Genomic DNA, 14,925 nt, shown 5'->3' on the forward strand with positions numbered 1-14,925 from the left:
GTGACAGATGCAGTTGGTGGAGACAAAAAGTGGTAGAGCAGGTGCCCTCCCTCGATGAGTCTTTGGACTGGAGGTGTCATGTAATAATAATAATAATAATAAAAAAATATATTATTTAAGAAATACTTTTTTTCTCCCTTGGGATACTGCTGCTACTGAGGAGTGAGGAAACTCTCAGACTTTTTGGAAGGAATCTAATATTTTGCAGATGCAGCATGGAGTGAGGTGACAGCAGAGTGTACGAACAGTGTTTGGAAGAAGCTGCTGAAAACATATGCTCATACATTCAGGCTTCAAACAAAGAAAATCTTAACTGTTGTGTTTCTAAAACTGGACTACAAATACATAATACATGCATACAGATTTTTTTTTAATGCAAATCATTTTACAAATTATAGATCAACTGTGGGGGGGGGGCATGCCCCCTGGCGCCCAACCCCCCCGTGTTCTGAACTGGCAGGTCGGTTCTCCTTGAATTCTGATGACTCGAATTTTGAAAACTCAAAAGGGTCCCCCCCCCCCTTTTGCAAGGAAAGAAGAAGAGAGGTAGACCAAAGATGAGCTGGCAAAGAGGAATAGAAGAAGAAGACTTCAGAAAGGCTGGAAAGATCTGGACAGAGATAAAGAGAGAAGCACAAAAGAGTCAGATGGAGATCTGTGGTCAAGGCCCTATGCTCCCAATGGAGTGAAGAGGAATAAGTAAGTCGTAGCCATTAGTTACACCTGACATGTCGAATATGTTTATCTTCACTTTTCATCATCCTCATCCTCTCTCTCTCTCTCTTTCCTTCCTTCCTAATCTTTTTTAATCGATAGTCCAGAACGTTTTGCAATCTGCCTCATATTTATTTTCTGTATTCTTATCAGTCATTTTCTTTCCATGACTTTTTTTTTTTTTTTGTAAAGAAACATTCAAATATAGATGTATAAAAGTTTTATAATAGCTGTACTGCATAAATCAGAAGTTTGAATTTTGGATGACAAGAGTAGAGCTCCCATGCTGAATGCAAGAATTATGAAGGAATTTTCCTACTGAGTGTAATAGCAAGATTTATTCAAGGATACGTGAGAAGAGGCTAAGAAAAATTGTGAAAAAGAAACATGGAGAAGAACAAGCTGGGTTCAGGTGAAATAAAGATCAGATTTTCATTTTAAGACAATTAGTTGAGAAATCATGAGAATATAACTAGGATCTATAATTAAGTGTTCTGTATCTGGAAAAGGCACATGGCAAGAGAACAGATTATTTTTTATTTTTCTATGTGGATGGGTCAAGAATTTTTTTTTCTATTATTAATTTTATATATATATATATATATATATATATTGGTATTTTTATTTTTATATAGTCCAGAAATAATACTCTCGAGACAAACATGGAATTGGGACATGGTCTCCCAGCTGTACAAATGCTACAATTTTACCTAAATTGGAGACATTCATATAGAGCAGTAATTAAGTAGTAAGTCAGTAGAATTAAAGGAGGAGCCACAAAAAAATGATTTGATGTAAAATAATATGCAAGACAAAGCTGCATACTATCTAGATTCTTATAGCATTAAACCTGATATTGAAACTGGATACCAGTTTCAATATCAGGTTTAATGCTATAAGAATCTAGAATTAGCTATAAGAATGCCAGAATTAGCTCTTTATTTTATGCAAATGATGTTATACTTCTAAACAAATCCAGTGCCATTCTCGAGGATTATTTTAACTAAGTTGAATAATAGTTATAACAAATTTGGCATGAAAATCAGCAATAAAAAGACCAAAAGTATGATGAGCAGAAAAATGCAAACCACTTCAAACTGCATTATCAAATAGGACAAGTAAAAAATTTCAAATATTTGGCCACACTTTTTAGTGAAGAACACAAATTAAATATGGAAATAGACAAAACAATAAGCAGAACTGATACTGTGGAAACAAATTGACTAAATTTATATGGAAGAAGACAGAAATTAGTCAAAATATTAAATTAGAAGTATACAAGACAGTGTTCAAACCAGTTTTAACTTATGAATCTGAGAATGTTAGATGCAAAACAGTTGATCAAAAAAAAAAAAAAAAAGACTAGATATAACAGTTATGAGAAAAAATAGAGTCATGAATAACAAAACAATATTAAAATAAAGATATTAGGAAAGAACCTGACATCGTGAGCATTCAGGAATGTGTGAGGAGCCTCTTTTGCTAACCACAGTAAAGGTTAAGAAAACAGGTGCTTGATGCCAGGAAAAAAGAGCTACAAGAAAACTAGGTGGATTGATGCAGTTAGAAGTGCCTCAAAAGCTTAAAATATAAGATCTGACAACACTGATGCATAACTACAGATAACAGACAGATTTTGAATAAAATTGCTGATAGGAAGTTAGTGATATGTAAACTTTTAATGCAGTACCATCACAATTTCCTGTACACACTCTTGAATGTACATATCAGGAAAGTGATGATGAATTTTACTGCTGAAGATGTAGAGTGAAACCATACTTTTTTAAAGAAGTATGGAATACAAATGAATTAATTAAAAAAAAAAACATTGTTTCAGATTTGCCTACAATAATGACTGGTCATAAAAAATTGTGAATTCCCAAAGATTAATTTGAACTAAAAGACAGTTGAAACATTCTTCTAGAAATAGACTACAAACTTCATGACTGCAGTGTTTAGGACTAAATCAGTGATGGAACTAATATTCTGCCAACCACAATTTTGAATTTTGAGTATAGTAAACTTTTGTAAAAGTCTAGGCAGCTAGTAGCAACTAAATCCTTTGTTTATATATTCAAACTAGTAGGTATTAATACTTCATACATTACTCAGCCAAAAGGTATTAATCATTAGAGTGGAGTAACATAGGCAGAAGTCAAAGTGTAGCATCTATGAACCTCAGAGCAAAAAAGACAAATACATTAGTAGGTAGTTGATGAGTTTCCTTGTCCAGTGTAATACACCACTTCACTTATTGGAAGCTTGAAGTGGTAAAATGCTATGTCTGCACCCCAGAGCAAAGATGCAGTTTAATTTTTCCTGATTTCTTTCAGCGTGAAATGTGAACTTTTTTCAGTTATGCCAAACATCATAGAGAGAGAGAGAGATCTAGTATTTCTTCTATTCAAAGATACAGCTTTAAAATGATTATTCCAAAGGCTGGCTACTAGAAGGTACAGTTGACATACTAACTTCTCTGTGTGTATGGAATATAAAGTAAAGAATCCACCTACTATTGGATATTCCATGTCCCTCCATACTTCAACTTAAACATCCAATTGAAATCAGGATATCCTTTAGGATAGGGTGATCTGCCCTTGCCTAAAATCTAAAAAATCCATAGCAACTGTTACTCACTCACTCAAACACACACTGTGTGTGCGTGTGTGTGTGTGTGTGTGAGAGAGAGAGAGAGAGAGAGAGTTGCTATAGATTTTTCAGACTTTAGGCAAGGGCAAACATCAGATATTTGCAAAGATTTCAAATACTGAATTTCAACAAAATCCATCCAGCTAGTATCCCCAAATAACTTGTATTTGAATGGACAATAGAATCTTGGTGTTTATGCATTATGCAAAATATATATAATGAATGGATGACAGCCACTGGAATTAATATTTTTAAAAAAGGAAACAGGCATTTTTCTGTCAAGTTAAAGTGTCAGAAAGCGGTGATGTTGGTAAATAAAAAGGTGGCATCGATGCTCACGATGACATTATTATTTAAAACTAACCACCATATACAGCCTCAATATATTTCATCCATATAGGTTTAGGTGGTAAACACTGACTGATTTTATTATACAATGAAACCTGTGGAGAATTCATGACTAAACAAACACACATATTGTTTGAATTAACTGTACTGACGATGTCCTAAGATACTTAGGATGAAATATTTACTTATTAAAACTTAGTACTGTGGTTATTACGTGTGTTTGTTTAGTCATTGACTGATTTTGATGACAATGACCAATCTAACTAGTAAAACACACACACACACACACACACACACACACACACACACACACACACACACACACACACACACACACACACACACACACACACTAAAATTATTTAAAATAATAAAATCAATTGGCAAACATGGTAGCAGCTTTTATGATTTATCACAAATCTTATACGGGTTCAATTTTTACCATGACAGAAAAATATTTCATGGGTCACATGTGATCAGCAAGTTGCTGACTGTTGTAAGTAGGTTACAGAAAAAGTTTGCTTATGAACAGGTACAAGACCTGAGTAGCTTCAGTAACAAAACAGAGTGAGGAAGTATGAGTCTATGGTACTCACAAACTAACATTTATGTATAAAGCTGTTTTTTTTTAAGTGTTTGAATTCAATTTTTGTAAGTTATTCATATTTTTTTCTAATACATGTATCAAAGTATAAAAATCATTTTGTAACAATCTTGCCTCATATACAATCACTATGTTTAAGACTACTATTAAAGAAGTCAGAAACAGTTAAGAATCAAGACCTAAACTACTCACATGATTAAGGTATCTGCCATCAGGACTCAGTAACTGAAAAGCCATTGTCACTATTTTGTTAACAAAATCCCACTGTTCACCTTAAAAGTAATTATAATAAGTTAAAAACTATTTAAATAATAAACACAGAAACAGAAAAGTAATTACCAACCTATAGAGCTTAATTTATTGAAAAATGAACAGCACACAAAAAAATAAATGGCATATTTTATATCTACTTCATGTACACAGCATATTATTCTAAAGAAGATGCTCTCTTAAGGTATTATTTTTTTTTGTAGGAATTTTTCCTCTTAAAAATTTGTGATTTCAGTAAAACATGTTAGATGTTAAGCAAGTTCTAATTTTATTTAATTTACTTGATCACAGATTTAAACATTTACTTGGATCCAATGCTGAAATATTTCAAGCAACAAAGATAAAAGAATTGATACATGTTTAATTCTTTTCTATATTTATCTGTCTTTTGTACTTGATCCTTGATGTATATATATAAAAAAAAAGATACTGATAAACAAAGTTAACCTTTCTCAGTCATATTGCCCCCCCCCCCCCAATGAGAAAACTGACAACTAATTTAAACTGCAGTGAGTAATGAAACTAACAATTTTTTTTTTTTTTTGGCATGAAAAGTGAGTTCTAAGTGGGAACACACTTTTGTGGCATAGTATAGACTATTACTACAAGCATGTAAACATAATAAAGTTGATTACTAATTTAAAAAACCAGATAGTCAATCAGAAACTTATAGATCATTTTCAGTATAATAACTAACAATTCAAAAAGGTATAATAACAATAATGAATTTCCTAAATGAGAAAAGAATCACATGCTACAGTGGCCCACAGTACAGTAGATATGAAGTTGATATATAAACTATCATTTACAATTAATAAGCATAAGACTTCCCAAATTTTTGGTAGGGAAAAACAGTCATTATGATTCAAGATTGGGCAATGTAGAAGCACTTCAGCACTCAAATCTGAAATGTCATTTTTGGAAAATGTGGGTCCTAGAACAGACTTATGGAGTTTTATAAAAAGGGCATAGGATTGATGTTCCTGCAGTCTCGGCTCAACATAAGATCCTGTTTGTTCAAAATATGAGAGAAGACAATCGCATAGAGGAGAGTTTATTGACAGGAAAGAAAGCAGGCAAGAAGGTATACTTCTTTCAGAATGGCTTCAACACAAAGATCCAGCATATGATGGATACTTACAAACTTGTACTAAAGCTCCTATGATATATGTAGAATTTTAATCCCTTACATTACTGAAATCTCTGAGACCCCCCCCCCCCAAAAAAAGTATAACTGGTTGCTTACATTCTTTCTTGTCAATGAACTGTCTTCCATGTTACTTTCTACTAAGGATAAGTAGTCTCTCTCTCTTGCCTCATATTTTCGGCATATCCTTCAATTCAATCTGGTCATCTAGAAAAATTACATGCTATATACTGCTCCATATAGTGCCTTTTTTTAGCCCACTCAATTGTAGTGTTCTGAAAAGTACTTCGCTTGGCACTTTATCTTATGTCTTTCATAGATCAATAAAATTTAAAAACTTTTCTATTCCAGATTGTCCTTCAATTTTCTTTTCAATATTTTTTTCCTTTTTTAAGTTTCTTCTCAGTGTCTGCATTTACCTGGAACACCCAGAAAGAAAAATCTTCTAATTTTCATGTTCAGTGTTATTTTTCTTTTGATATTGAGATTTTACGAGAGACAGCTCTACTCCAATCCTCCAGAATTTCTCTCTGCCAGCAATTCCAAATCACGTACTGAAGCCACTCTTATATAATTATTATATAATCATATCTGAGCATTTCTGTTCAAATATCATATTGTGCCTGCCTTGGTAGATCAGTAAAACGCAGTATAATAAATTTAGTTTAATCCTTTATCCAAGTGTGAGCAAACAAAGTTTGCGCCTGAAAGTATCTTCAAGACTGGGGTCAGGTAGTGCAACACCAGGGTGACTCCTTGCAAAGGTGGAGCAAGCTACTATCACTCCTATCTCAGTATCTCCCATAATGCAAAACACATCTAGTCTGGGTAGTGGCCCTTCCCTTAATTTTATCCGCAAGGAGATGTGTTTTGCATTATGGGAGATACTGAGATAGGAGTGATGGTAGCTTGCTCCACCTTTGCAAGGAGTCGCCTGGTGTTGCACTACCTTACCCAGTCTTGAAGATACTTTCAGGTGCAAACTTTGTTTGCTCACACTTGGATAAAGAATTAAACTAAATTTATTATATTATAACCAAGTGAAAAATAATCTTTCAACAGTAAAACCCAGTGTTTGTCTGTGTATCACAGAGGCTATGGATTAAAATCATGTATAAGAGCTTGCATGCTTGAGTTTATAGGTTTTTTCAATTAACACACACACACACACACACACACACACAAAAAATAATACTATTTATTTAAGGTCATATATTTCACCCTGAATATTAACAGGTGAGAATATCATCAGTGGAAAAAACAGATAAATAAATCTAATTTAAAATCTTAAATAAATAGTATTACAAGGGTTGTTTGAAAAGTTTGGTAAAAAAATAAGTTAAACACATTTTTTTTGGAAAAATCACCTTTATTTCTCAATATAGTCTACATTGAGGTCAGTAAATTTGGTCCGACGAGTTTCCAATTTTTTCATCCCATCTAAAAAGTAGGATTTTCAAATTGTGCAAAATAGTCATTGACAGCATTGATGACATTCTCGTTCGAAGAAAAATTTTCCCACTGAGCCAAATTTTTACGTTTGGGAACAAGAAGTCACACAGAGCCAAGTCTGGTGAATACATTGGATATGGACCAATTTGAACCTCAATTCATGCAATTTTGTCATTGCGATGCCGTGTGGAACATTACATTGTCCTGATGAAAGAGCACCTTTTGTGTGCCCAAAAGGGTGAGACAATTTATTATCTTAATTAAAAGAAACACAAGTATTAACCACAGTGAAAATTATTTAATTGTAAATATTTTATCCTAAGTATCATAGGACATCATTAGTATTTATTGTCTTACCCTTTTCCAAACTCTATCATGATAGAATTTGGAAAATAGTCTAATCATGATAATTCCTTTGGAATTCCTATAAAACAGTAGCCATCACCTTCCCAGCTGACAAAATGGTCTTCACTTTTTTCAGTGCTCTTTCACCGAACATTGTCCACTGTTTTGACTGCTGCTTGGACTCAGGTGTGTAGTGGTGGATCCAAGTTTCGTCTACAGTCATGAATCGACGTAAAAAATCCCGTGAATAGCAATGCAGTGACATTTCAATGCAGTGCCAAACACTGCACTGAAATGTCTTTTTGCATGCATTCTTGATTGACAGTCAATAATTGTGGCACCCATTGCGCACATAGCTTTTTCATGTGCAATTTTTCATGCAGGATATTATACACCCATTCAGATGAGATGCCTACAATCTCAGCAACCTCATGCACTTTCACTTGGCAGTCTTCCATAACAATACCATGGATTTTGTCAATCATTTCCTTCGTAGTGACCTCAGTCAGGCGTCTGGAGCGCACTTCATCTTCGATGGACTTACGACCATGTTTAAACTCATTTATCCAAAAATAAATAGTCTGTAATGCTGGTGCAGAGTCCCCTTGAACTGAATCTAACTTGGCTTTGATCTGTGTGGCTGTCCACTTCGTCAAATAAAAGTGTTTTATCACTGTACGAAACTCGTTTTTCTCCATTTTTATGAAAAATGCGAACACGGTTATTTTAAATGTTTGCCAAATGAGAACGGCGCGTCACACGTAGCTAAAATTTTGCCAGGGGTCATGAAAAAGATGATACGTGCCAACACTTGTATGAATGAACGAATCGTGTCACCGTCTATTGGAAATTTACCAAACTTTTCAAACAACCCTTGTACTTATCCCTTGAGTTTTTTCACATTAACTGACGAAACCTCTCATGGCACAAGTATCTCTTGAGTATAGAGGGTTTAATATCATCTACTCCAGCTGCTTTTCACATTTCAGATTTCCAACAGCTTTTTTAGCCTTCAATTCAAAAATGTATTCATGACATTTCTTTGCAATATTTTTTGCCATTGCCAGTCTTCTAACATTGCTTATTTTATTAATTTTTCAAAGTAATTACTCCAGCCATCTAGAAAAATCTTCAAGTCTTTCTCCCCTCTCCTCAATCTGATTCCTTTTACAATACCATCCTATATATCTAAGGTTTTTCAATAATTTCCAGAACATTTTTACTAACTTCATAACATTTGTCTTTTAAATACTACCCAGAGTCATCACATGATATCAAAGCTTTTCAAATGAAGGGAGTTTAGCAGCCTTATATGCAGATATCAGGGTTGTTCCACCAAGAAACTTTAGTTTTTCATTTTGCAAACCAAACAAACTGGCCATAAGAACACACGTAATTAACAGACATAATACATTAGCCTCATAGCCTGAGTTTCTTCAGCTGTAAATCCAAAACAACAAACTAACCACCAAATACCACATGACTAGCTATCTTGTATTTTTCTCCATATTCTCTAAGGGCACATGCTCATTTAACCAACAGGAACTCTCAATACAATTTCTTCTTTTCCGGAAACTGACTTTTTAGCTTCCTGAGTCACCATGACGATCTCACTTTTCCATCCTTACAACTTTTCCCTGGGCACCTTGTTGTATGCCTTTTTCAGATCTACAAAGCTTAAGTACAGATCCTTGCTGCAGTCCCATGATTTTTTAACTATTTGTTGTAAAGTGTAAATCTGATTCTGACAATCTATATTTGGCCTGAATCGAGCTTGTTCTTCTTCTTTCGGTTTCTCTTCCACAATTTTTCTCAGTCTCATTTCAAGTATACCTGCATAAATATTACCTGGAACATTAGTAGAGAAATTCTTCTGTAATTCTTGTATTCAGCTTTTCCCTTTTTTACAGATGGGAACTATGAGAGCTCTACTAGAATCATCTGGAATTTGATCTTCTCACCAAGCCCTCAGGGATGCTGAAGGGTCAAAGCTGTATAACTGAGAGGAGACGTCCACATAGCTTTCAAAGGAATGCAGAGAACCAACCATGGCTTCTGACTTAATGTCCACTCCTCAACTTCTCGTGGTGCATCCTGATAGGTATCTACCTGGATATTGAACGAACAAGGATGGGCTGGGATTTAGATTTAGGATTTAGCCAACCAAATTGTATTCTTATTGGCTTACAACATGATGGTACAACATGAGAGAATTTCATGCCGGCTGGGGCTTTGCGGCAAAAAGTCAGTTACTGGAACAAATCCTGAAACACACCCCAACTCAACATCACTAGAGTTCAAGATCAGTACTGTCAACACAAGAAACCTGAACGGCAAAGAAATGGAGTTAGCTGAGGGATTGGATAAGTACCAGATCGACATAATAGGGGTGACTGAAACAAAAAAAGAAAAACCTGGTGAGATCTTTCTGAGCAATAAATACAAAATGTTATATTTAGGCAATGACAATCAAGGAAAAGAAGGAGTAGCCATATATTCAACACTAAATACGAGGCTAATCTGCTTGAATAGAAGGCAATATCAAGTAGAGTGATGTGGTAAATATCAGAATGGGGAACTGGACAATGCGACTTATTTGTGCTTATGGTCCCACAGAACAGTTAAGGTAGAAGTGGAGGAATTTTTTGAGGTTTCAGAAAAAGCAACTGACACAATGAAAAATTGGTCACTGTTGGGGATCTAAATAACAGAGTAGGAAATGATTGTCAGACATTTAGTCTTGAGCAGGATATAATAATGGCAAATACCTGTTGGATTTCTGCTCAGAACATGGACTGGTTATTACTAACACTATGTTCCAACATAAAAATGTGCACAAATTCACATGAAGAGAAGAGGCAAGGAATAAGAATAGTCTCACTGACTATGTTATTGCTGATAGTGATGTTTTCTCTCTGGTGCAGGACACTAGCGTGTACAAAGGATTTGAAATTAGAAGTGATTGCCATTTAGTCTTGAGTAAGATAAAATTGAATTTCATATCGAAAAGAAGAACATGTAATAAAGTTTTAAAGCGAATAAAAGTTGAGCAGCTCTCAGATGTGAACTGTAGACTAAAATACACAAACAATTTTAAACCTGGTTTTACTCCATTTCCCAAGTAAGCAAACAGACAAACAAGTCAAGTTTGCGCCTGCAAGTGATGCAAGTCTAGCTGATCCTACAGGTAGTGCAAGACCAAGGCAACTCGTGGTAAAGGTGGCATAAGTTCTGATCACTAATCTTAATATTTACCCTTAATGCTAAAACACATCTCCAAGAAGGGGATGCATGATGTTTCGCATTAAAGGCAAGAGGCCACTACCCAGACCGGTTTCGACCTTTATTGAGGTCTCATCAGTGGGAGCTAGGCTAGAAATACCAAGATTTAGTAATACAGAGCTTATAAGTATTTTACCAGAACAAGTTGCCATAAGGTGTTTTAACCTTATTAAATAAAAATCTCTGGAGGAGATATAAATGTAGAAAGTATTTTACCTTGGGTATAATAAATGTTAAAAATACCAAGCAATTTTAAACCTGGTTTTACTCCATTTCCCAAGTAAGCAAACAGACAAACAGGTCAAACAAGACCTGCAAGTGATGCAAGTCTAGCTAATCCTATGTAGGATCAGCTAGACTTGCATCACTTGCAGGTGCAAACTTGACTTGTTTGTCTGTTTGCTTACTTGGGAAATGGAGTAAAACCAGGTTTAAAATTGCTTGGTATTTTTAACATTTATTATACCCAAGGTAAAATACTTTCTACATAAAATACACAAACATTATTCAAAAAAAAAAAAAAAAAAAAAAAAAAAAAGATGAAAGAGTTTGAGAACAAGAACCAAACCTTGGAGATTCAGTAGTAAGCCCCAAAGAAAACATTGATTAATTTAGCCAGAGAGGCATGTGGTGTAGTTGGCTGCAAGGATAGAAAAATCAGAACTCCATGGTGGACACAGGAAGTTAAAGAGGCAGTGAAGGAAAAGAAGAAAGCATATCATTTTAGAAATTATGGACTTTACAACCGTGTTATAAATAATTCTTTTAATATCCTGACATTTCGATCTTCATATTAAGATCCTCATCTGGAGCATAAACAAACAACACAAACGCATACAGTTCACAATTGAGATTGAAAAACAGAACACACTTCCATTTCTAGATACACTTGTCACACGTCTTACTTCTGCAATCTTTCCATCACTGTTTACCAGAAACCGACACATACTGGCCAATATATACACAAACTCCTACCACCACCATCCAAGACAAAAACTAGGTGTCATTAATACTCTAAAAAACAGGGCTCTGAAGATCTGCTCCAGTGAACAGGCACTGAAAGACGAATTTAAAGTTATCAGCAATATTTTCTAAAAAATGGGTACAGCCAAAACACTATTAACAAAATTCTCTACAAGACCTCAATAAAAAACAAAGACAAACCAGACTACAATAAAACTATAACCATTCCTTACATCAAAGGGACATCAGATAAAATAAACAGAATACTACAAAAATACAACCTCAATGCCACCTTTAAACCTCCTGCAAAAAAAAGCTTACTGAACTCATCCAAAGACCCACTCCATCTGCTGGCCCACCCTGGAGTATACCGTATTTATTGCACCTGTAACATACCATATATAGGAGAAACAGGACGCACAATTCCTATCAGACAAAAAGAACATAAACAACACATTAAATATAATAATTATGGTGAAGCTGGCCTTTCTAATCATGCTCTGAACACCTTACATAGAATTGGCTGGAAAAGCACTAGTTATCTACATCACACCAAAACATGGTATTTATGCAAATTTAAGGAAGCCTGTGAGATTATTACCAACCACCCCAATCTGAACAATAATGATGGTCTAAAAATCCCAAACATATGGAAGGCATATATTCGACCCACGGAACCTTCCTCTCTAAAGAGCAACTATAAACAGGACTGTAGAAAATCCAGGATCCTGAATCAAAAATAACAATTGTAATGCTAAAAATAGGACATCATTGTTACTGAAAGAAAACTATCTGTAAGAAAGAATGTTTATTCATGTTATCATAAATAGAATTTAGCTTGATGTAGTTTATAAATAATTAATTTTTTTTTCACTAGAGGTCATGCCAGTAGAATAACTTGTGATCAATTTATTGTTTCTCTAGCTTACTGTATATAATGTAACTTAGCTTGTCCTGTATATTTGTATGTGCTCCAGATGATGATCTTAATATGAAGATCGAAACGTCGGGATATTAAAAGAGTTATTTATAACATGGTTGTAAAGTCCATAATTTCTAAAATGAATGCTGATCACCATGTAACACTAAAAGAAAAGAAGAAAGCATATCAAAAGTTCCTGGCAAATAAGTCAGTTTGTGGTCTTAGAGAATACAGAGACATGTAAGAAAGCTAAATACTGTGTAAAACTAGCTAAATAAAAGTCATGGGAAGACTCTGGTAAGAACATAGAAAATAAATATCAAGAAGGACCTTGGCAAGATATTCTGGAGGTTGTTGAAGAAGCTCAGAAATGGAGGAAAGAGTGTTGTAAAAGGAATTAGAGATGATAAAGGTGACATAAAAACTGAAAAAAAAAAAGATATCCTTGATCTAAGGAGTAATTACTTCAAAAAATTGCTAAATGAAACAACCAGTGACAGCAGGGTGGTAAAAAACACTCAGCAGGCATGCAATCAGGAATACATATCCATACTTGAAGTAGAAAAAGCCATCAAAAGCCTGAAATGTGGAAAGGCAGCTAGCACAGGTATGGACAGCAGTTGTGTCCATAATGTTATTATAATGAATGCTGTTCACCATGTAGCTATGAAAGAAATCATGCTTACTTTCAGAATAAGCTGGTAAAGTCATTATAAAAACAAATCAAACATATGCATAATAAATATTTAAGAAATAATTGCAGATTTTTCTTTATTTGTTATGTACTTTATTAATTACATCTCTGAAAGGATAAATGGTAAGTAAAATTAATATAATTTTGTGTTGTAATTAGGTATATAAATAAAATAATCTGTAGATATGTGAAATGCTTTTTAAACAAACCAAACCCAAAGATTGAGTTTGGTTAGTTTACTGATGCAATGACAGCAAAAGCACCATTACAAAGTTTACAACAGTATACAAGGTAATAAAAAAAAAAAAAAATCTAAATAACTTGCTATGTACAAGAAACCAAATTTTAAAAACTTAGCAATGACTTATCTACATATAAATTAATTCTTTGTTTTTAACACTTCATGCAATTTGTCCACGTTTGACAAGATCTGCCTAAGTGTATATGGCTCACACAAATTAGTAAAAACTACATTCTTTCTTAAGTGAAATGCTGACACTCCATCAGAATATGATATATACATAGTAAAATGAGTGTTACATTGTTCACACATAGATAGGTTACAAGCCCTCAATAGATAAGAATGTGTAAGATGACTGTGACCAGAGCCTAGTAAGTACTCCTTCCACTCTTCTATTTCTAAGTAGACTAGACTGTCAATGCTTTATTTCAAGCTTAACGCATTCAGTTTATCAGTGCTTCCAGCCAGGATAACTGCTACTGATTAATTATTTCTGCTGTTATTAACTGTCTCTCCTCCCCCACACACCATGATGTCTCCACCTTTTCATGATGGTGGTGGGGGTGGCGCGTGCATTCCAGTGATCTTGTGAGCTATACCAGTAGTCACTGCTACCAGCAGGGCCTCCCAAGCCAGACAGGTCACAGGTGAGGGATCAGATGAAGAAAATCACCCTAGTCCTCCAGGTTGGGGGGATTAAGCATGGGGCAGACAACCCCATCTCGTAAAAAATCAACTAGCCACAAAACATGCACTAAGTAATCTTCAATGGATGGACTTAAATGGATATTGACCCAGGCCTTGGAATAATGGTTTATGAATAGGTTCATAGAATGTTAGAAGCCTGTACAGAGTTGGAGCATTTCAAGAAATCATACGTGAATTAAATAGATATAAAATGGATACAGGATATATAAGATGGATATAGTGTCTCTTGTATAGTATACAAGAGACATGATGGACAGGAGAAGGAAATTTGAAAAAAGAGAACCTTTTGCTACTTTATGGTGGAAACAACTTTGATAAACATGAATTTGGGACAGATTTCATCATTAGGAAAAAATTGTGGCAATCCCCGATCGAATTTGAAGCCTTTAATGAAAGAATAAGCAAGCTACGAGTACAAGTAGTACAGCTGAATTCATAGAATCAACTGGAATTAATCTTTGAAAAATTCCCAAGCAGGATATAATAATTTCATTAGGTGATATCAATGCAAAAATTGGAAAAGAAGAAATTTAAAAGAAAAGAAAAGAAGAAAAAAAATTATTGGAAACCAAAGACTTTGAAGAAA

The 14,925-nt window shown here is 34.4% G+C and overlaps 1 protein-coding gene across 3 annotated transcripts in view; it reads right to left on the minus strand.

Annotated features, from left to right (window-relative positions):
• The window catches only part of Sms (spermine synthase), a 250,094-nt gene that overhangs the window by 15,885 nt on the left and 219,284 nt on the right, over positions 1–14,925 (minus strand). For all 3 annotated transcript variants that reach the window (XM_090403753.1, XM_090403752.1, XM_090403751.1), the window contains exon 10: positions 4,508–4,587. In XM_090403753.1, the coding sequence (XP_090259879.1) occupies positions 4,508–4,587 (80 nt within the window). The remainder of the gene's footprint in view (positions 1–4,507; positions 4,588–14,925) is intronic.

The sequence above is a fragment of the Typopeltis vanoorti genome, chromosome 14 (assembly GCF_054136105.1).
Source record: "Typopeltis vanoorti isolate ZY-2024b chromosome 14, IOZ_Tvanoo_1.0, whole genome shotgun sequence".
In the NCBI taxonomy this organism is placed as follows: Eukaryota; Metazoa; Arthropoda; class Arachnida; order Uropygi; family Thelyphonidae; genus Typopeltis; species Typopeltis vanoorti.